This window comes from Condylura cristata, unplaced genomic scaffold (genome assembly GCF_000260355.1).
Source record: "Condylura cristata isolate star-nosed mole 26May11 unplaced genomic scaffold, ConCri1.0 scaffold00023, whole genome shotgun sequence".
NCBI classification, from domain to species: domain Eukaryota; kingdom Metazoa; phylum Chordata; class Mammalia; order Eulipotyphla; family Talpidae; genus Condylura; species Condylura cristata.
In genome coordinates this window covers 24,546,248-24,566,137 of record NW_004567124.1, presented here as the reverse complement: position 1 = coordinate 24,566,137, position 19,890 = coordinate 24,546,248, and the positions used below count along the sequence as shown (strand labels likewise).

The window sequence follows — 19,890 nt, the reverse complement described above, 5'->3', positions numbered from 1 at the left end:
TAGTGTTTGGCCCATCTTTGCTTCCAGGTATTTTATGGTTTCTGTTCTTATGTCTAGGTCTTTAATCCACTTTGAGATGATTTTTGTGTGTGGTGTGAGGTAGTGATCTAGTTTCATTTTTTTGTATGTAGCTTCCCAGTTTTCTCAGCACCATTTGCTGAACAAACTTTATTTGTTCCATTGTATCTTCTTTGCTCTTTTTTCAAAGATTTCTATCCGATTCCACTGGTCTGTATGTCTGTTCTTGTCCCAGTACCATGCAGTTTTGATTATTAATGCTTTGTAGTATAGCTTGAAGTTTGGGATTGTAATGCCTCTCTTCTCTTTCTTCCTAGTCATGATTATTTGAGGTCTTTTGTTGTTCTATATGAATCTCATCAATATTTTTTCTATTTCTTTGAAGAATGCCATTGAGAATTTTATTGGGATGGTGTTAAATCTGTATATTGCTTTTGGCAGGATGGCCATTTTGATGATGATAATTCTCCCAATCCATGAGCAGGGAATGTCTTTCCAGTTCATGGTGTCTTCTTGAATTTCTTTTAACAGTGTTTTGTGTAATTTTCTTTGTAAAGGTCTTTTACCTCTTTTGTTAGGTTGACTCCCAGGTATTTGATTCTTTTTGTTTTAATTGAAAAGGGGATGCTTTTTTAAATTTCTGCTTCTTCTGATTTGTGTATAGGAAGGCCTCTTACTTTTGTGTGTTGATTTTATGTCCTGCTACATTGCTAAACTGGTGGATGGTTTTGGTTAATTTCTCTGTGGAGTTTTTAGGGTTTCCATGTAAATTAACATGTTGTATGCAAATAAAGGTAGTTTTACTTCTTCTTTTCCTATATGGATTCCTTGTATGTCTTTTTCCTGTCTTAAGGTTCTGTGTCTTTTTAAGGCAAGAAATGAACTGACAAGACTATCTGGGATTTAGTAGACTGTTAAATGGATACAGCCATAAGGGGCTTGACTGACCCTCACATGTCCTGACTGAACAGAAGCTGTACCCATGCCCAGCAAAAAATAAGGGGGCTCATGCTGCCCAAATGGCCCTGGGTGACAGAATTTGCACTTTTGTGCAAAGGAACATAAGACATTAGAGGGCCCTGTGGCTAGTGAGGGTTGGGGTAAATGTAATGGCCCAAACTGTGAAGGTGGGAAGATGCACTGAAATGCCTCTTAGGGTTCTTGCTGTGGTCAGATATCAGAAAGAGATTGAGCCTCATTTTGGCTGCTGGCACTTTAATAATGGCATCTTTTGAATGATTAATCATTATGGAAATGCAAATGAAAACTAAGCTAGATCCACTCCCTACTGTTTAAATGACCAAGATTAAAATGAATGAATGTACTAAATAGTGGCAAGAAGTATAGGAGCTGGATTTCTCATACATCATGTTACTGGTGGGAATGTGAAGTGGGACAACAACTTTGGCAAGTAATTTTACAGCTTCTTAAAAATCTAAACAGCTATTTTTTTGGCACTACTTATACATGCAGAGGTGGATGACATGTTTAAGATTTGACTCTGCCATTAACTGCCAAGGCAGAGGAAGGTCTTGTGCTGGGGCACGGGGAAGAGGCACTAAGGGAAGTTGATGCCGCTCTGCAAGAAGACTGCCCATATCCATGGTGATCTAGCAGGTGGAGCTCAATAGAATTCAACAAGCGCTAAACCCGTTCAGTGCAAATAATTCTACTTAAGATTGATGATGACAAGAAACTGGGTAAATGAGCAGGCTTCTGTAAAATCTACAGAGAGGGAAATCCTTGTAAAGCATAAACTATAAAGCAATTGGCTGGGATTGTGTGGTCATTAAAGATTATGACAAAGAATCGCAAGTCAAGGATGTCATTGGAGGAGTGCCTCAAATGCAAGAAATGAACAAGTAAAAAACTTGGCCCTTGAAAACAAACAAGCAAGCATATTACCTACCATGTGAGCTAGTCATTCCATGCCAAGGTATTTTCCCAAGAGAAAAGATATTCTATGTCCACACAAATAGCAGTTTTATTTGTAACTACCCAAAACTGGGAACAAGCCAAATGTTCATGAAGAAGTGAATAGATAAGTGTACCATGGTATATTCGTACAGTGGAATTCTACTCACCAATAAGCATGATTGAACTATTGATACACCTTCAGAATGGGTGAATCTTAAATAATGATGCATAATGAAACAAGCTAGGCATTGCATTATTCCATCTGTAGGCACTATCCTGAGAAGACAAGTTTAGAGAGAGCATTGGTGATAGTTGTCTGGGTATGGGGCATGAGAGTAGAGATTGATTGCAAACATTATTGAGGCGACTTTGGCAATTATTGGAAATGATTTAAAACTAGATTCTGGTAATGTATGTACATTAAAACAAGACGAAAAATTCACATTGAATTTGGGTAAAGGGGAAGTAGTATTGCTCTTGAGGGCTGGATACTCCTCACTAGAATAGAGACAGAACTTGCCCGAGCAAACTGACGCACTGGCTCAGGCTACCAACAGAAAAACCCCAGTCGAAGCTCCACACCTGCTGTGAGTATCTACTGATGAGAGTCAGAGCCTCCTGTAGAAGAGTATAGCATTTTAGTGTACTAAAATCTCTGATGCTCCTGAAAAGTATGAGGACCTCTTGGAGATTTTCCCACGTACTCTGATGAAAGTCTGCTTGTATTTTTTTTTCTGCTTGTATTTTTAATAATGTAATGCCCCGAGGCTTACTGGAACAAAGCCTATTAAAATACAGATGTTTTAAGTGAGTGAGATGTTTTAAGTAATCTAAAATATGATTGGTTAGGAGGGTGTCTGAAAAGAAGATCCCATTGTTCCAAATGATGAACTTTGAGTGTATTTTTTCCCTTAGGCAATCCTGGAAAACAACCTCCCCTCGGAAATTGCTAGCAAGATCAACCTTGTGGACCTAGCGGGCAGGTAATTAGGATTTCAAAACCACGGGGAATTACTCCCTTGACAATGATCTTTTTCTTGCTCATTTTATAGGGGATAGTTATAGATCGATCTTGTTCACATTTTAATACAAAATTACAAAAGAAACAAATACAGTGAATATTGGACTAAGAAATATGATCTTCCAAAGACTGAAAAATTCTTCTATATCAGTTCTCAATCCTAGATGCTATTAAAAACACCTGGGGGCTCTTCCTGGTGGTGCAACAGATTAAAGTACCACATTATGAAGCTCTCCAAAGCCACTACAGCATGAGTTCGATACCCCACCCGGGAGGTGACCCACATGGCACGGCAGACCTCTTCTGACCTGCCTGCTGCTCCCCTCAGCAGTGTACTTGTCAGTGTACCTGTTTTGCTTCCCACTCTGTGTCTGGTGAATCCTCTCACCCACCACACCTCTAGCCTGTACCCCAGTTGTAAGCATAAATAAATAATTCTTTAAAAACAGACAAACAAAAAAACGCCTGAAACTTTTAAGAATTCCCAGTGTCTAGATTCTACCTCAGACCAAATTAATCAAATCATTAGTTGGGGAGGGGGTTCATAAAGTGGGCATCAGTAGTTTTTAAAGCTAACCAGTTCATTGTAGTAGACAACCAGGACCGTAAACCCCTGTTCTAAGTGGGGGTAACTGAATTTTAGAATTCAGTGCTAGGGAAAAAAAAGGTTACCATCTTAAAATGAACTGACATCCTTCTATTTCTTTACCCCTTATTGATCTCAACACATTACTTTAAATAAAGTTTTATAAAATATTGTGGCATTAGAGAGAAGATACTGTCATAGAAGTATGAGTAGTCAAATGTCCAGAAAGAAAAAGTCTTGGAGATAACATGGTCACCAAAAAAGTGTCCAATGACATCTGTACCCCCATGTTTATTGCTGCTCTTTTTACAATAGGGGAGACTTGGAATCAACCCAAGTGCCCAAAACTATATGACTGGATCAAGAAGATATGGTGCATATACTCAATGGAATATTAGTCAAAAAGATAAACTCATGCCTTTTGCAGCAATATGGATGGAGCAAGAAGGGATCATCTTAATGAAAGAAAGCCACAAAGAAAAAAAAATACTCGATGGTTTCACTCATAGCAGGACCATAAGGGACCAAAAGGGGAAAAAAAGCAATTGGAATAAAGAAAAAAATGAAAATGAACAACTATAAACCAGAGACATTTTACAGGGATGGAGAGGGAAATAGGATCAAAACTGGAGTGGGTGGGAGGAGTGCACAGAACTATGATGATGACACACAGGTGAATTGGTGGTAGGAAGCCCATGGGATTTCAACTGAAATGAAAAAATGCACAAAATGAAGAATGATGCAAAAAATAAATTTAAAAATTTTTAAAAAGTGTCCAGTGTGGGCCCTCCCTGGTCACAGCAGGTTAAAGCACAGCACTGAGAAGCTAAAGACACTGCAGCATGAGTTCGATTCCTGCCTGCCCCGGAGGAGATCCACATGGTGTGGCAGACCTCTCCTGACCCGCCTGCTGCTCCCCTCAGCAGTGTGCTTCGTCGATCTGCCTGTTCTGCTCCCCACTCTGTCCTTGGTGAATCCTCTCACCCTCCGCATCTCCAGTCTGTACCCCAGTTCTGTATGAATAAATAAATAAATAAATCTTTAAAAAAAAGTGTCTAATGAAATAGGCAATTTTTTTTTGATTTATAACTGCTAAATAATTAATATGTTATAGCAGTTCCTTAAAAACTAAGTGCTGTCTGGAAGAAGTTATGTCAGCAAACTGGATGTATAAATTTTTAATATTTCCTGTTTGCTTAAAAAGGGAATTTGAGATGTTGACAGTTAATGACACAGATACCACAAGCCTTTAACATGTGCAATTAAAACAAAGACAGAGGGGGAGGATATATACCAAAAAGTTATGCTAATGCTATTACTGTAAATGAGTACTACATTTAACTGAAAGTGCTCTGGCAGTCAAAAACAGAACTGTAAAAAATGACTTAATTTTTATTATCTGAGAAACAGAAGAATGTCAGTTCATTATAAGATGGTAACCTTTTTTTCTAGAGTTGAATTCTAAAGGGAATTTATTATGTGGTTCTTTTACATGATGTACAGCGTGATGTCTAGTATCTTTCAACAACAGTGAAAGGATAGTGTCTTCTTGTTTGCTTTAGTGTGTGTTGTCATTGGCTGTGTTTTAGTGAAAGAGCAGATCCCAGTTACTGTAAGGACCGGATCACTGAAGGAGCCAATATCAACAAGTCTCTCGTGACCCTGGGAATTGTCATCTCCACCTTAGGTATTTTACTGACACACTGCAGCAGCAGAGTGGGAGGGAGACTTTGGAAAAGAACTGGCTTTCATTGTATCACGTGGGTAGATACTAACAAAATTCCTTTTGATAGTTACCTTCGGGTGTGACCATGAAAAACTGGTATTTGTCTATGGATTTAGAACAAATTCCAGTACTCTTATTCGAAAAAGAGTGAAGACTGAAAAATTGTGTGGCTAACATGCCCTGTCATGAATCCAAACTCTACTTCAGGGCTCAAGCAAAGCAGCCCAGTTGGGAAGTGCCATGCTTCATTTGTTTCATGTCTTCTTTTTTCTTCCACTTTAATTATTTTTTGTCTTTTAAGCCCAGAACTCTCAAGTATTCAGCAGTTGCCAGAGCCTCAACAGCACAGCCAGTGACGGTGGTGACAGTGGGATCCCTAGCTCTCCTCTGGGGACCAGCAGTGGAGGGGGGCCCTCACGGAGGCAGTCTTACATCCCCTACCGGGACTCTGTGTTGACCTGGCTGCTGAAGGACAGCCTTGGAGGCAACTCCAAGACCATCATGGTGGCCAGTAAGTGGGGGGCTGGAGCTGGTCCTGTGTTGGGGCTAGCTCATGATGACCCATTTCATCAAAGGACGCTTACTGACGTTAGCATTAGGCAAGAGGCTATGGGCTGGGTGGGATGGACGTGGTGTGCTTTTTCACTTTCTCCTTCTCTCTCAGCTGTGTCTCCTGCACACACTAGCTACAGTGAGACCCTGAGCACTCTGAGATATGCATCCAACGCCAAAAACATCATCAATAAGCCACGGGTCAATGAGGTGAGGCCTTCACCGATGTCCCCTGTGATGGTTTACACAGAGTTCTTTTTCCTCACTGATTTCTTTCTCATTGAACTCAACACCAACTTGATAGATTTGTTCTCCCAATGATGAGGAGTGAACTTCTTTAGTTCAAGTTTCATGCCCTTTTCTCATATCCTGCTGACTTCTTTCAGCGAACTTTTATGAAAAATTTATTTAGAGATTTCTCTAAGACCATTCCTCCCAAGATCCCTGGTACAGTGTAAGAAGGATCATTTGAAAGTTTCTGTGTTTATGTATATTTTGAGTTTATGGTGATGTTATTTTTTACTATTTAGTCTCTCTTTTATTCTATTCAGATTGGAATTGGGCTGATAGGGGATTCATTCATTTTGAAAACTGAATAATAATGAGAATATTCCAAAAGTTATGTATCTACTTTGCAATTTCATTGAAAAGTTTCAGGGCAGACATCACAAATTGGTAACCAGATATGCCCACCTTGGGTTAGGAGGTACTAATTCAGTCACAACACTGGAAGATTAACATCTACCACCTAAACATGTTCTGGTGTGTGTGACCTGCCTGACCGCCTTCTCTGGGGTAGTGATTCTCAGGGTGTATGCAGTTACCTGCAGGGTTTATTAAAAAAAGTTTCAAAGTTAGTGGGTATTGGATGGAGGCAATTAGTATCTAATAAGTTCTTTGATGAAGGCAGCACTGATTCTGGGATCACACTTTGAGAAGACTGCCCTACAAGTTGTTTATTCCACATGAGGAGCTTCCTCCAAGCTAACAGCAGGTTGCATCTCATAGCTGACTGAGACCTGACATCAATGAATGCTGACCCAGTTGTCTGTTTCAGGATGCAAATGTAAAGCTGATCAGAGAACTCAGGGAAGAGATTAGAAGACTGAAGACCATGCTGCTGAGCTTTGAGCTGGTATGCAAACAGTGGAAAGTTTTCCACTCAGAAGCTCTTTTCTCCTATGTAGAATCTCAGCTCTGCTGCATTCCTATTCTCAATTAACACTGGTAGAGCAGATAAGGGAGCAGAGAGGACAGGCCAGGGATTAGTCTGATTCTCTGAGGAGTTTTGGAAGTCCCAGGCATCTTCTAATTAGATCTCTGGTGCCCAAAGGGAATTTGCCTTAATGGCTCCTGTTCTTTAGGTGGCAAGATTGAGGCCGTCCTGAAAAATATTCTTGGAATTCCCCTTTAGAGCTCAAGCTCTAAGCTTCTGATTTGTTTTTGATTTTAACAGTAAAATTTTTCCTTTATCCATACCTTATTTTCCCTCATAAGAGTAAGGGTGGGATCCACAAAGGACATGTCTCTTTGTGCAGAGAAACTTCAGTCCATTGAATGAAGAAAAAGATGAAAATCTGAAGGAGCTGGTTCTCCAAAATGAATCGAAGGTGGGTGTATTGTGTGGACTCAGTTGTGCTTAACACCACTCTGAGAATAGGTCTGACATCTCTCCATTTTTCCTGGGTCAGAACTGCTCTCTCATCAGGACACAGAGCCCTACTTAGTTTAGAGACTTTTTTTGTTTGTTTGTTTCCAGTGACCCTTGAGAGAGGGCCTGTGTTTCTTTTAGAGACTGTTGACCAACTTTTTGTTTTCTCAGGCATTCATCACTCACTCTAGTGAGTGTGGTCCAGGGAAAAGAAAGTTATTTTTCAGTTACTAAATCAGCCTACCAACATGTCATCCTTTCTAGTCAACCACTATGATTTAACTGAACTCCAGATAGATATTCAGCATGATACCACAAAAGATACCAACAGCTCTCCAAGTCCCATTGCTTGAAGTCTGGTTGGAGACACATAATGGTTAAGTGTAATAACTATATGAGTTAAAAAAGATTTTAGGGAAGGAAGAAATCATTATGACTTAGCATTTTCAGTGCAGGCATCAGAGTACTGGAACTGGAAGTCAAAGAACTTAAATTAGACCTTGAAAAATCAGTAAAGTTTATTAGATAGATGGAAACAGACATTTTGGGTGAGGAAGGGTTCACATTAACAAGGTCACAGAATTGAGAAAATGGAATGGTGTGAGAGTCCACGTGGAACATGTGGTGTGAGGGAGACTGAGTTGCTATAGCAGGCACTCCTGGCTGGAAGTGGTGGAGGTGAGATGAGGGCCAGTCTAGGAGGTTTGAACTTGACATAATAGGATTATTTGTAGCTTCTTGAACCAAATTGGTGACATAGCAAAAGTGTATGATGGGGAAATTAACATGGCAGCTGTGTGTAGGATGACTCAAAGGGAGAGAAGCCTGGAGGTAGAAAAATCAACCAGGAAAGAGATTGCAGTTGTGACCCAGAGAGGGTCTGGGTCTCAATCTAATTTTGGGATATTAGATTACATGGTGATTCCCAGAGACATTTAACAGGAAAAAATGGCAGGCATTATTTGTTGCTAAGTTACATTTAGATACCATGGCCAGATGTCCCAATTTTCAATATTCTGTTTTATTATCCTTATAAGATATTAGAGTATCTTGGTCTTGTCAATATTTTGTTACCCAGACTTCAGTACTATATCACACATCCAGAAATTTCTCAGAAGTTCTTTTTTTAGCCATGCGTTCTTATTTTTGGCCCAACAACATATTCCTCTATACATAAGAGGTGAAGGAGGAAAGTCAAAATCATCTAGGCTCACTAGTATTTTTTAACATTATAGAAACCTCTAGACCTCAACTTAAATCTGTCTTTTACTAGCTTTGTGACATGGGAAGTGGGCCAAAGGGGAGATATGTTAAGCAGTGCCTCCAGGGAGTGGTGTGAGGCAGGTGAACTCTAAGCCACTGTACCTTCTTCATCACCTCTGCCAGGCCCAATCCAGCCCATTCTATAAATGTGCTATGGCTATACTGTCGTTTTACCATTTGCAGTCTTTAACTCAGTGGTCATAACTAAAAACGGTTTTTCCAGGGTACATAAAATACTTGTACCTGAACTTGTCTCCTTTCATATTTCTTAAGTAGGAGATAAGTACTTAGTTGAATCCAGTTCCTTTTTCTGGGCCGCCTCAGTTCTTTGATGACTCCCTTGGGCGAATCTAACCGGAAGCCAGAGGGTATGAGAGTTCCACTCCCCAGATAAGCTTCCTGCCAAGGCATCAGTTTCTAGCAAGAGAAGAAAAAATATTCAGTCATATTTGTTAATGCCTCCAGATGGTCTTAGCTTAAGGCTGTTTTGTCCCAACTTCTGTGACCGGCAGCAAGAAAGGAAGGTGGCAGGCAGAAAGGCTGAGCAAGCAGAGTTTATTGCTCTGGGACAACAGCTGAGACGGAGCCCCTAGAGTGGGGTCCGCAGCTACTGCCAACTCAATAAGGGGGAAAGGTCTCTAGATTCTAAACTCAGATTCCAAAGGGGTGACTCATCGCTGTGTCCTTGACGTAAGGTCCAGTTTGCTGTCACCTTCAGCTAGTCCCATCCCGGATGCAAGGTCAGTTTATTACCACTTTATCAAGCTTGGATGCAAGGCTCAGTTCTTTACTGCCCCAATTCAGTCCTTGTCAGTAAATCTTTGGTCACTCCCAACAAAGGCCAATTCCCAAAACTCTTGCTGATATATAATAAGCCCTCCTTATTTTGTGGCTTGTTTTTTGTTTCTCTGTGGTATTTCAGAGCAGTTTCATATACAGTCTTCATCCTGCCTGGGAAGGTTGCTTTTTGATGCTTTCTGGGTCTCTGTGCCAAGGTAGACTCAAGGTACTGCACTGTGGGAAAGAAGTATTAAGACCTAGAAGGATTCCCAGCATAGATCACAGAGAAGGAAGAAGGGGGAAAAGAAGTCATCAGCAGAGATGTCTGAGTAACAATCCAATTAATTTTTTAAAATAAATTTTCTGTTTTTTTTTTCTAAATATCAAAAATCCATCCTTATTGCAGACCACTTTAAACATGTTTATTGAGGCATTTTCTGTTTATGAATGTCATAATTATTTATTGAAGAACACAGAAAACACAGCTTACAGAGGAGGTGCAAAGGCCTGTGTGGGCTCTAAACAGTACTAGTGAGGGAAATGAGAAACTAACGCCTCGAGGGCCTCCCTGGTGGCACAGGGGTTAAGTCTCAGTGCTATCAAGCTATTGGCAGCCACCGCTGTAGTGGCTGGCAGTTCAATCCCTGGCCAGGGAGCTGTCCCTCTCCTGCCTCACCTGCTGCTGCCCCAGGCAGTATATTTTAGTAGACATATTTCAGTATATCTACCTGTTCTGCTCCCCACTCTGTCTCTGTTGAATCCTCTCACCACCTACAACTCTGGCCTGTACCCCAGTTCTTGTATACATAAATAAATCTTTTAAAAAAAGAGGAAAGTAATGCCACAAGGAAGCAGGCCAGAGTGACTACAGTCTTTTTTTTTTTTTTAAAGATTTATTTATTCATACAGAATTGGGATACAAGCCAGAGGTGCAGGGGTGGTGAGAGGCTTCACCAAAGACAAAGTGGGGAGCAGAACAGGCAGATTGACAAAGTACACTGCAGAGGGGAGCAGCGGGTAGGCCAGGGGAGGTCTGCTGCGCCATGTGGATCACATCTGGGGCTGGGATCGAACCAGCACTGAAGCTGCTGCCTCTAGCTTGCTGTGCTGCGCTTTAACCCACAGCGCCATCAGGGAGGCGCCGACTACAGTCTTTTAATGTGTTCCTCATGCTAAGCATCTGAGACCACCTCCCCATTTCTGCAGATCGACCAGCTAACTAAAGACTGGACCCGGAAATGGAATGAGTGGAAGGCCCTCTTGGAGCAGTACAGAGTGGACATCAACAGGAGGAGGGCCGGGGTGGTCATTGACTCCAGCCTGCCACACCTCATGGCTTTGGAGGATGATGTGCTAAGCACAGGTGTTGTGCTCTATCACCTTAAGGTAAGCAGGCCCTCTTCCTGAACTGCTGGCCCTGGGAGTGAAGGCATTTTGGAAAAGTCAAGGGCAACAGCCATGTGTCTATGAGCTGAGACAGATGGCAGAGAACTGCCTGCAGGTTTGCACTCAGGAAAGTGGGCTAGTCAACCAACTGCGATCTGTCTTGCCTTTGAGAATAGAGAAGGCTACAGGAAAGCAGAACAGTCATTTATTGTTCACATGCTGCTGCTCTCACTCTTATGTAACTTTTCTTCTTGATGCATTAATCTCCTCTTTTTAAAAGAATGATGCTGCTTACGTTCCTTTTCTGGCTTCCTCAAGTACAGGGCTGCAGTGACAGGGGTGAAATCCTCACCTCAGGATCCCACTGTTGCTTCTGAGCGCTGCACAGTCAGGCTGCTCACTGATGACTCTCAGAGGCTACAGGAGCAATCAGAAAATCTGCAGCAGTACCCCCATCCACTCCCAGTTAGTTCAACCCCCAAGTCAGCGAAAAGTGCGCCTCTCACTTCTCTATTCGATTTACTTAGGAAAGATGAAAGATCAGAAAAAGTAGATACAGGAAGCCTGAAGAAAGCAGGGGGGGAGCGTAAGCGCTGGAGAAAGGTCATGGCTCAAAGGTTCTTTGTCACCTGGAGACCGTGTCCGCATTTGTAAATGAAGCAGTTTGTGAGTGGGTGACCATGGTAGACAGCGTCTTCTATCCTGTCCTCATGAAATATGCTTGTCCCTCTGTTGGGGGGACAGCCCCCCGTGGGTGGCAGAACCCACCACGTGGCCAAAATCCCTTTGTTTATTGAAATTCCAGTCTTCATTCTCATACTGGCCTGGGCTGACATTTAAAAGGAGCAAAGCATTTATGGGGGATATGAAATGTTGTTATTACCCCACGAGGAATGAGCCCCTAATGCTGTGGAGCACATGGCATGAGTCATTAGCTTGTCACGTTAGAAAGTCTGTGTTCACTGGATCAACCCGCATGGAAATTGTCAGAGACGGAGCCTTTCATAAAGCTAAAATAGTTTCTTTTCTGACACACACAGCATAAATTATCTCAGTGAAAATGCCTCAGGCATATGTGACTGCTGCCTTAACAAGAAACCTAAATACCAAGAGCCTATACAGCCTTCTGTTAGAACCACGGGGAGGAAGAGGGGCTCAGAAAGAGGCCAGATCTATAGCAACGTCCCATGCTTGAGTAGAATCACTCTGCTGTGCTGACTGACTGTGGAGTGAGCAGATGAAGCTAGAAGCGGGATGGCAGCACTCCTTGCAGCAGCTGCGTGAAAGGACGTGACTCTGACACTCAGTTGTAGACATGCAGGCAGTCACCAGCCTCTGCGAGGGCGCCCCGCTTTTCACCACTGCGTCAGGGCGCACGGCGGGCGGTGTTCCCTCCATGCTGCCTTTCCTGTGAGCCTGGGCGTGAGCCTTGAGTCTCCTTCTAGCCCTGTATTCTGCATTTTGTGTAGCCATCTCCCCCCACCTTTTGTTTAGATTCTGATTTCGGTCATAGTGTATAAGAATAACTCAGGGTTCTCTGTATCTCCATTTGCTCTGCTAATGTGGTTAAGGCCTGGAGCTAGTCCCTGGCGGTACCCTGGGAGCTGTTTTCCTCAGTCACTTAAGGGGAGCATTGGGTGGGAATGGGCAGGGGTGGCCAGAGCACAGGTGGCTGCTGTCCTGGGCTGCACCCTCACGGTTGCCTTTGTGCCAGCAGACTCCCTCAAAAGGAGGCAGAGGGGGCGGCAAGCCCCAGAGGCAGCTCTGTCCTTGGCATCTTAGGGGCTGTCACTTTTTTTTTCTTTTTAAAGATTTATTTATTTATGCATACAGAACTGGGGTACAGCCAGAGGCTCAGGGGCGGTGAGAAGCGTCACCAGAGACAGAGCGGGGAGCAGAACAGGCAGATCGACGAAGTACACTGCTGAGGGGAGCAGCGGGCGGGTCAGGAGAGGTCTGCCACGCCATGTGGTCACCTCCGGGGCAGGCGGGGATCGAACTCATGCGGAAGCGGCTTTTAGCTTCTCAGTGCAGTGCTTTAACCCGCTGCACCACCAGGGAGGGCCGGGGGGCTGTCACTTTTTAGGTGGTTTCTGTCCTGCAGAACAGGACAGAACTAGAAACCACAACTAAAAGTTGTGGTTGCTGTGGATGTCATCCTTTTTGGACAAATGCGCCTCATCAGGGCTGACCCAGGCCCCACAGTGAGGGTTTCGCCTCCTGTCCCATGACTCTTATTGCAGTCTCTGTGGAGCTAGCCTGGCTCTAGTGGTCATCAGGGACAGAGCAGGAAGGAGGGCTCAGGCTGGCTCAGGCCCTCCATGTGGAGGGGCTCGGTGAGGCCCAAGCCTTGCGCTTGACTGTCAGGAGTCTTCCTTCTCTTGGAGGAGCTGCCAGGGCCTCCCTCCTAGTTACTGATAGGACTGTCTAGGGGGACCTCTGGGGCTACTTTTTAAATTATCAGTGACTGGGGATGTTGGAAAAGCATAGGCTCAGAACCCAGAAGGGCCTGAATCTAGCCAAGAGTTCCCCTCTTAGTGTGTGGGTTCCTTCGGCAACTTGTCCTTCGTGGAATTCAGATTCTGCTCTATAAAAAGGGGGAGGGTGGGCCCTCCCTGGTGGCGCAGCGGGTTAAAGCACTGCACTAAGAAACTAAAGCCACTTCAGCATGAGTTCGATTCCCGCCTGCCCCGGAGGCGACCACATGGCGAGGCAGACCTCTCCTGACCCGCCCACTGCTCTCCTCAGCAGTGTACTTCGTCGACCTGCCTGTTCTGCTCCCGCTCTGTCTCTGGTGAATCCTCTCACCCTCCGCATCTCTGGCCTGTACCCCAGTTCTGTATGAATAAATAAATAAATCTTTAAAAAAAAAAAGGGGGGGGGAGGGTTAGTAATTACCTGCAATTGGGGTATCACTGAAGGAGTAAGAAATGCCTCTGGAGAGCTCAGCACAACACCTGGGACACAGGGAATGGTAACTCAATAAGGGCTCGGTGCCATCTGAATTTCAGCACCTCCGTGGCTGTCACCGCCTTCCTCGGGCCTTTGTGGTCTTGAGCAGTATTGTCATAAAGCGAGGCCGACGGCCTTGTCTGCTACGAACCCAGGGGTTCATTGTACACACTCCAGTTCCCCCTCCTCTCTTAGACTCTCTTCCAGTCCCCTTTGGTTCTAGATGTGCTTTTCTCCTACTTGTGCTTTCCCTTCCTTAGAATCTGGTGTCAGTTCAACTTCATCTGCAGACCAAGAAGGTAAAAACCCTGTGTCTCATCTTCATAGAACATGTGTCTCTGAGACTGACACAACCAAGGGTCGCATTGGCCTAAGCCCCTTGGGTACCCATGTCCTCAGACTTGGCAACCTCTGACCCAGAGCCACACCTCTCCCCTAGCTTCAGGCAGGAAGGAGTGTGCAGCACATGTAGCAGATGGTGCTGCCTTGTCATATGTGTCCGGCCTCTCCGGGGCTTCCTGGGCTGCCGAGGGAGTGGTAGAGCAGCCAGAACAGCCTGGGCCAAAGTGGAGAAGTGGTGTGGGCAAGTCTGGGAGGGCGTGGGAGAGGGTGATGACACCCAGATAGGTGGACTCTCATTGGGGGCAGCGCTGTGTCACTTTTTGTTTTCGCTAAAATCACTTTGGTTTTTCCTTTAGGAGGGGACAACAAAAATAGGAAGAATTGACTCAGACCAGGAACAGGATATTGGTAAGTGACAGGACATATGGGCCTGACAGTCTGTGGCAGATATTCATGCCTGAAAGGTTTCTTCAGGGGAATCTGAGAGAAAGGAACTTTGAAGCATTGAGGAGTCCCTCCTCTTGTGTGAGGCTGTGGGCCTGGGACATGTTAAAGAGACCCACGCTGGGCTGGGGCAAGATCCAGGCCCAAGGGGTGCTAGGTGGCTCTGCTCTCCTAGTATGGAAGAGGGCATTTCCTGGAGGTGCCCAGGCCCATGTGACCCCGACCTCTTTCTAGTCCTGCAGGGGCAGTGGATCGAGAGAGACCATTGTACCATCACCAGTGCCTGTGGGGTAGTGGTCCTGCGGCCAGCCCAGGGAGCCCGCTGCACAGTCAATGGCCGGGAGGTCACTGCCTCCTGTCGTCTGACCCAAGGTAGAACCGTCCACTGCTGTGTTTGTGCTGGGATGTGGTAGACCAGCTATGGTCTCATGGGTCAGAGAGTGTGGTGAAGCAAGCTGATGGATGGAGCTCCATCAGATCTTAACATTTCCTCCTATGACCCTCTCATGAGCCCAAATCTTTTTTCTAAACAAACAAACTCCAACTCCAGCACAACAGCGTGGAGAATTACTCTGACATTTATATCTGTGCTTGTTAGCTTTGTGGCCTTGGGAGGATCCCAACCTCAGTTTCCTCATCTGTTAAATGGGAGTCAGAAGAGGGTTGCTATGAGGTGTGAATAAGCTCCTCCATGTAAAATCCCTAACATTGTTGCTGGCACTGAGTAAACCTTGCCGTTTCTATCATTGTTCTGGCTACTATTACAGTCTACCCAGTGTCGCCTGTCCTTTGAGCCTGTGCTCAGATTCTCCTACTTCCATAAAGCATTTCCTGACTACCTCATCTGGAACTCATCTTGCTTTCCCTTGGAGGACCAGGGTTTGCCCTCTTCATGTCATTCATTCATAAACATACTGTGTGCGATCCAGTGAGCATATGACTTACTCCGCTAAACTGTGCGTTTGTTGAGGGCGGTGCTTTGTCTTACAGAACAGTGCCCTGCATCCTTAAATGTGTATTTCTAAGTGTGAGCAGTTGCCTGACTTCTATCTCGGGCCACAGGAGCTGTGATAACCCTGGGGAAAGCACAGAAGTTCCGATTCAACCACCCAGCAGAGGCCGCTGTCTTGCGGGAGAGAAGGCAGGTGAGTGCAGTGCTTTCCAGACCCCCAGCCTGCTCAATTGCCCTTTGTGGGGCAGGAGGTGAACTGTCTGTTTCTGTTGGGCTAAAGGTGCTGGGGGCACCCTCACTGTGATTTCTTCCCCATGCCCAGGCTGGAGAGGCTGTCAGTGGCAGTGGCTCTTTGGAATGGCTGGACTTGGACAGAGATGCTGCTGCCTGCCGCCTGGGTCTGTGTCCTTCACTTTGGAAGGAAAGGTAAGACACAGCTGCTGTTCGTTCTTCTGTGCAAACTGCTGCTTTTGTTTTGGAGTTCATTACAACATGGAGTGGGGGGAGAGGAGCGTGCTTCCAAGGACGCAAGAGACCTGGTCTGAACTGAGAGTCCCACGCGGGCAGATGACCTGAAGATGCTGAGTTGCTGCTCGCCTTTTAATTGGCAGGGATGTGGGCTTGGCCCTCACTCACTCCTCTTCGGTTGGGCGACTTTCTGCATCACCGAAAGAAGTATGTGATTTAAGTGTCCTTTGTCATTAAGATGCAAATGTGATACATTTGTAGAACTCTTTGGCACTGCTTCAGAACATATCTCCTTGGTTACCCCCTTACATCCTGGTCTTCTGTGTGTGAGTTCTTGGTGTGTGTCATTTAGCTTCCAGGATTCTGATGGCTTTCTCTTCAGTAGTGTGAGACTGAGAATCTCTTTTTGCTCACAACCAAGGGTCCAGAAATGTGAAAGAGGGGCAAGAACTCCAGGAACAGTATCTTGAGGTTCTACCCCTCTCATGCCCCCCATTGGATGTGTAAAGCATGGAATCAAAGTTTTATATGTGACTGATGGTAACTGCCTTCTTCATTCGTTCTTTATCTGTTTCTACATAGAACTGTCACAGATGTAGGTGTCCTACAGGCTTGGCACTGGGAACAGTGTTATCCTTCTATTCCCATCAGCCAAAGTCTGCCTTGAGCCCGTCCTGTAGAAAATGTCAGCAGGGGACTTGGCACTTCTGTGAGGCCCTGGGTGTCACAAAGGTTATATGGGGGGTTGTGAAGGCCCTTGGTCCCCTGATCCCTTCAGTGGGCTCTAGCTGCTTTTTCCTCCAACCGGAAGCATTTGGTGGCAGCTGAGTCAGTGAGTCTGATGTCAGCAGTGAGGCTTTGGGTACAGGAGCGAGATTCCCTGACACGGGGGTGTGCCCAGCAGGCAGGGCTTCACAGGAGGTTGTAAAGGCCCAGGGACAAGGTACCAGAGTACAGGGGAGGATGGCCCCAGTATGCAATGACTGAGGGCTGAGTGGGGTGACCAGAGACGTGGCACATAGCAAGGCCAGGGCAGATTTGAGGATCGAGGCTGGACCTCTTGTTTGTCAGCACGGCCCTGCCTTTTGTAGTGAAGTCATGAAAAGGAACCTCATTCTAAGTGAGGTTTCCACTGGAAAGGGCACTGAAGACTGATGTTTCCCAGCTTTCAGGGTTTATAGGGACTTACTCTTCCACTTGGGGTCTTGGATGTTGAAGAGGAGTGGATGAAGCTGCTTCTCATCCTGTCTCTGTAGGAGAAAACTGAGGCACTGTAGCAGGTTACTGAGTCTCGGAAGCTGTTTGTTCACCTCTGAGGGGAGATGCTCCCCTCTTTCCCCAGGGGTCCTCTCTGTAAGGGCAGAAAGGGCAAGTACATGCAATAAGCTACCCAGGAAGCCTCCTCTCGTGTACTTTTCCCTCTCATGGCTGCTGGCTCATCCAGCCCAGGGAACGTGTGTCTCCCCTGTCTTTTCAAGGTCGCCTCAGCTCTCAAACCCCATTGGCACCGAGGTGATCTTTTATTCACACCAAGTGAGAGCAGAGGGGTTGGCAAACCATGGCCTCGTCCACCTGCTGACCCTGCTCTCCAGCACCAGCTTCGGGAGCCTGTGGGCTGGCCTGGTCCTGCCCAGCTTCCGTAGCCAGCCCTGCTGTGCCAGCCCTGGTGGAGGTGGGCTGGTGTGAGGCCCGAGCCTGTGATTGGGCAGAGGGACAGAGAGAGAACCCGTCAGAGGAGAGAGAAGTGCACGTTGTCAGCTGGCTCCCATCTGGGTTCGTGCCTGTGTCTCCATGGGAGTCTCTCATCTGCTCTTGGGTGGGATCGACTCCAGAGCCTCCCCTTGTCTGAGGCATTTTTCCCCTCTTTTTTTTCTTTGGAGGAGGATTTGTGGGGAGCCTGCAGAGCTGGAGCTGATTCAGGGCCAGGGAAAAGGAGCAGTTTGCTTCCTTTTCCCCTTGCAGCAGTGATCTGGGTCAGAGAGGAATTTATCCTTAAAAGCTGTGGCCTTCTCCTAACTGGAATTTGGGGGCTTCCTCTGAAGTGCCTAGAGCTGGGGAGGCCCTGTCATGGCTGTCACCGCACTGCTGCCTTAGTGAGTAGACGCTGCTGCATTTTGCTGCAGCAGCTGCCAGACCTCCAGGCGGCAGGGAGGGGGAGGGCGCTGTGGAGCCCTGGAAGCAGGTGACCAGGCAGCAGCCAGGGGATGCTGGAGCCTCCCAGGATGAAGGGCAGTCGCCTAGTAGAGACTGAGGTCCTTGGCTAACAGGTAACTGAAGACTTGCCCTCGGTAATCTACCCAGACAGGTAGCACCAGGTTGGTATTTTCACCTGCCTTTTGGAAACTTGACTGTTGTGCTCAGCAGAGGGTCTGTTCTCAGTGTGGTGGTGTGTGGCGTCCTGGGCCAATACGCTGTATGGCCTCTGTAGTGGACCTTCTTGCAGGTCCTATGCTGCTTTGAAGGAAAACTAGATCAGGTCTGCAGAAGCTGACTGGCTGCCGCTTTCCTAGGGGGAGGGTAGGGGGACCTCTCTTCTCTGGAGAAGCAAACTGTACATCTGAGCACTGAGAGACAAGAGGGGAGAGCTGCATCCTGTCAGGGATTCAGGGTAAAGGTCCCTTCTGTGCTGCTTGCGGCCCCTTGCAGCCCCTTGCAGCTGATGACCTGGGACGTAGCTGGGGTTGTCCACATCCTCTGACGGGGTCATGTTTGAAATTCAGTCATTTCTGTGGTCAGACAAAATTGGAGCTGTTGTGCAGGCATGGCACATATAAATGGGCAAAGGGTTTGCCATTAACTGCTTTTACTATTTGTTCGGTTTTGACTGGTTTTGAATTCCAGCTGTTCTTTCTACTCTTTCTCCTCACATGTGACGTAGGGTGCCTTTCTTCTTGCTGGTACATTCCGCTGTCTATTTGGCCTTTTTGCCCACAGCAGCCTTCCCCACCCTAATCTTTGGAACCACTGCACGGGGGTCCTTGCGGCCTCCTCTCCAGGGACAGGATGGTCACATGTCAGTTCCCACCCACCTGTGCACTCTCCCACCTTCTGCTTTCACTGTCCTCGTTAGGCTGCTTGAAGAAAGCTTAATTTCTTCTAAGCTAGGCAGCAAACTTTATGTAAAGGCTCCACTGTCTCTGCCTCGGCTATTCAGCTTGGCCACTGTGGGGCAAAAGCCTAGACAAACATATGCCAATTCATGGGAGTGGTGTGTTCAAAGACCAAAAAAAAATGTTTTATTCACAGAGCAAGCAGTGGACCAGACTGAGTCCCCAGGTTCTATAGTTTATGGCCCTCTGCTCTGCTACCCACTTTGATTTCATTCTGCCCTACAAAATGGTTGCTCTCCTAAGTGGTGTGTGCTCTCCTAAGTCATTAAATGAGCCTTTTGCAGGCCTGAGAGCAAGGCCCCCCGGCCCGGATTGAGAGTGAGAGGTGACTAACGAACGCAGGGTGATGTCAGGCTCTTTTGTTAGATCCTGACCCTTCTCGGTCTTATCTCCACCGCCACGGCCTGGGCAAGAAGAGGTTAAATTCAGGCCCTTGGCTCCCTGGAAACCCAGCTGATAGGGCTAGGTCTCCAGCATTTGAGGTCTTTGCATAGAAGACCACACATGACCAGAGAAAGGCTTAGCATACAGGTGGAACTGTGAGTCTCCAGAGGGAAGTCTCTGGTCCGTCCCTGGTCACAAGGGACCCTGGTGTAGAGTAAAGCATGACTTCAGTCTAGAAATCTTTTTAAACTAGGCATTTTGGAAATTCTAAGTACCATATAAATGATCACTCGTGGCTGATCTTGTTTGCTTATACCCCACTCACTTTCCCCACCTCC

The 19,890-nt window shown here is 46.1% G+C and overlaps 1 protein-coding gene across 1 annotated transcript in view; it reads left to right on the top strand.

Moving 5' to 3' along the window:
• STARD9 (StAR-related lipid transfer (START) domain containing 9) overlaps window positions 1-19,890 on the top strand; it is a 103,798-nt gene that overhangs the window by 55,375 nt on the left and 28,533 nt on the right. The window contains exons 10-20 of the mRNA XM_004687551.2: window positions 2,851-2,918; window positions 5,132-5,229; window positions 5,570-5,779; window positions 5,933-6,030; window positions 6,878-6,955; window positions 7,359-7,430; window positions 10,721-10,900; window positions 14,551-14,602; window positions 14,873-15,010; window positions 15,701-15,783; window positions 15,913-16,016. Coding sequence (XP_004687608.1) covers window positions 2,851-2,918; window positions 5,132-5,229; window positions 5,570-5,779; window positions 5,933-6,030; window positions 6,878-6,955; window positions 7,359-7,430; window positions 10,721-10,900; window positions 14,551-14,602; window positions 14,873-15,010; window positions 15,701-15,783; window positions 15,913-16,016 — 1,181 coding nt within the window. The remainder of the gene's footprint in view (window positions 1-2,850; window positions 2,919-5,131; window positions 5,230-5,569; window positions 5,780-5,932; window positions 6,031-6,877; window positions 6,956-7,358; window positions 7,431-10,720; window positions 10,901-14,550; window positions 14,603-14,872; window positions 15,011-15,700; window positions 15,784-15,912; window positions 16,017-19,890) is intronic.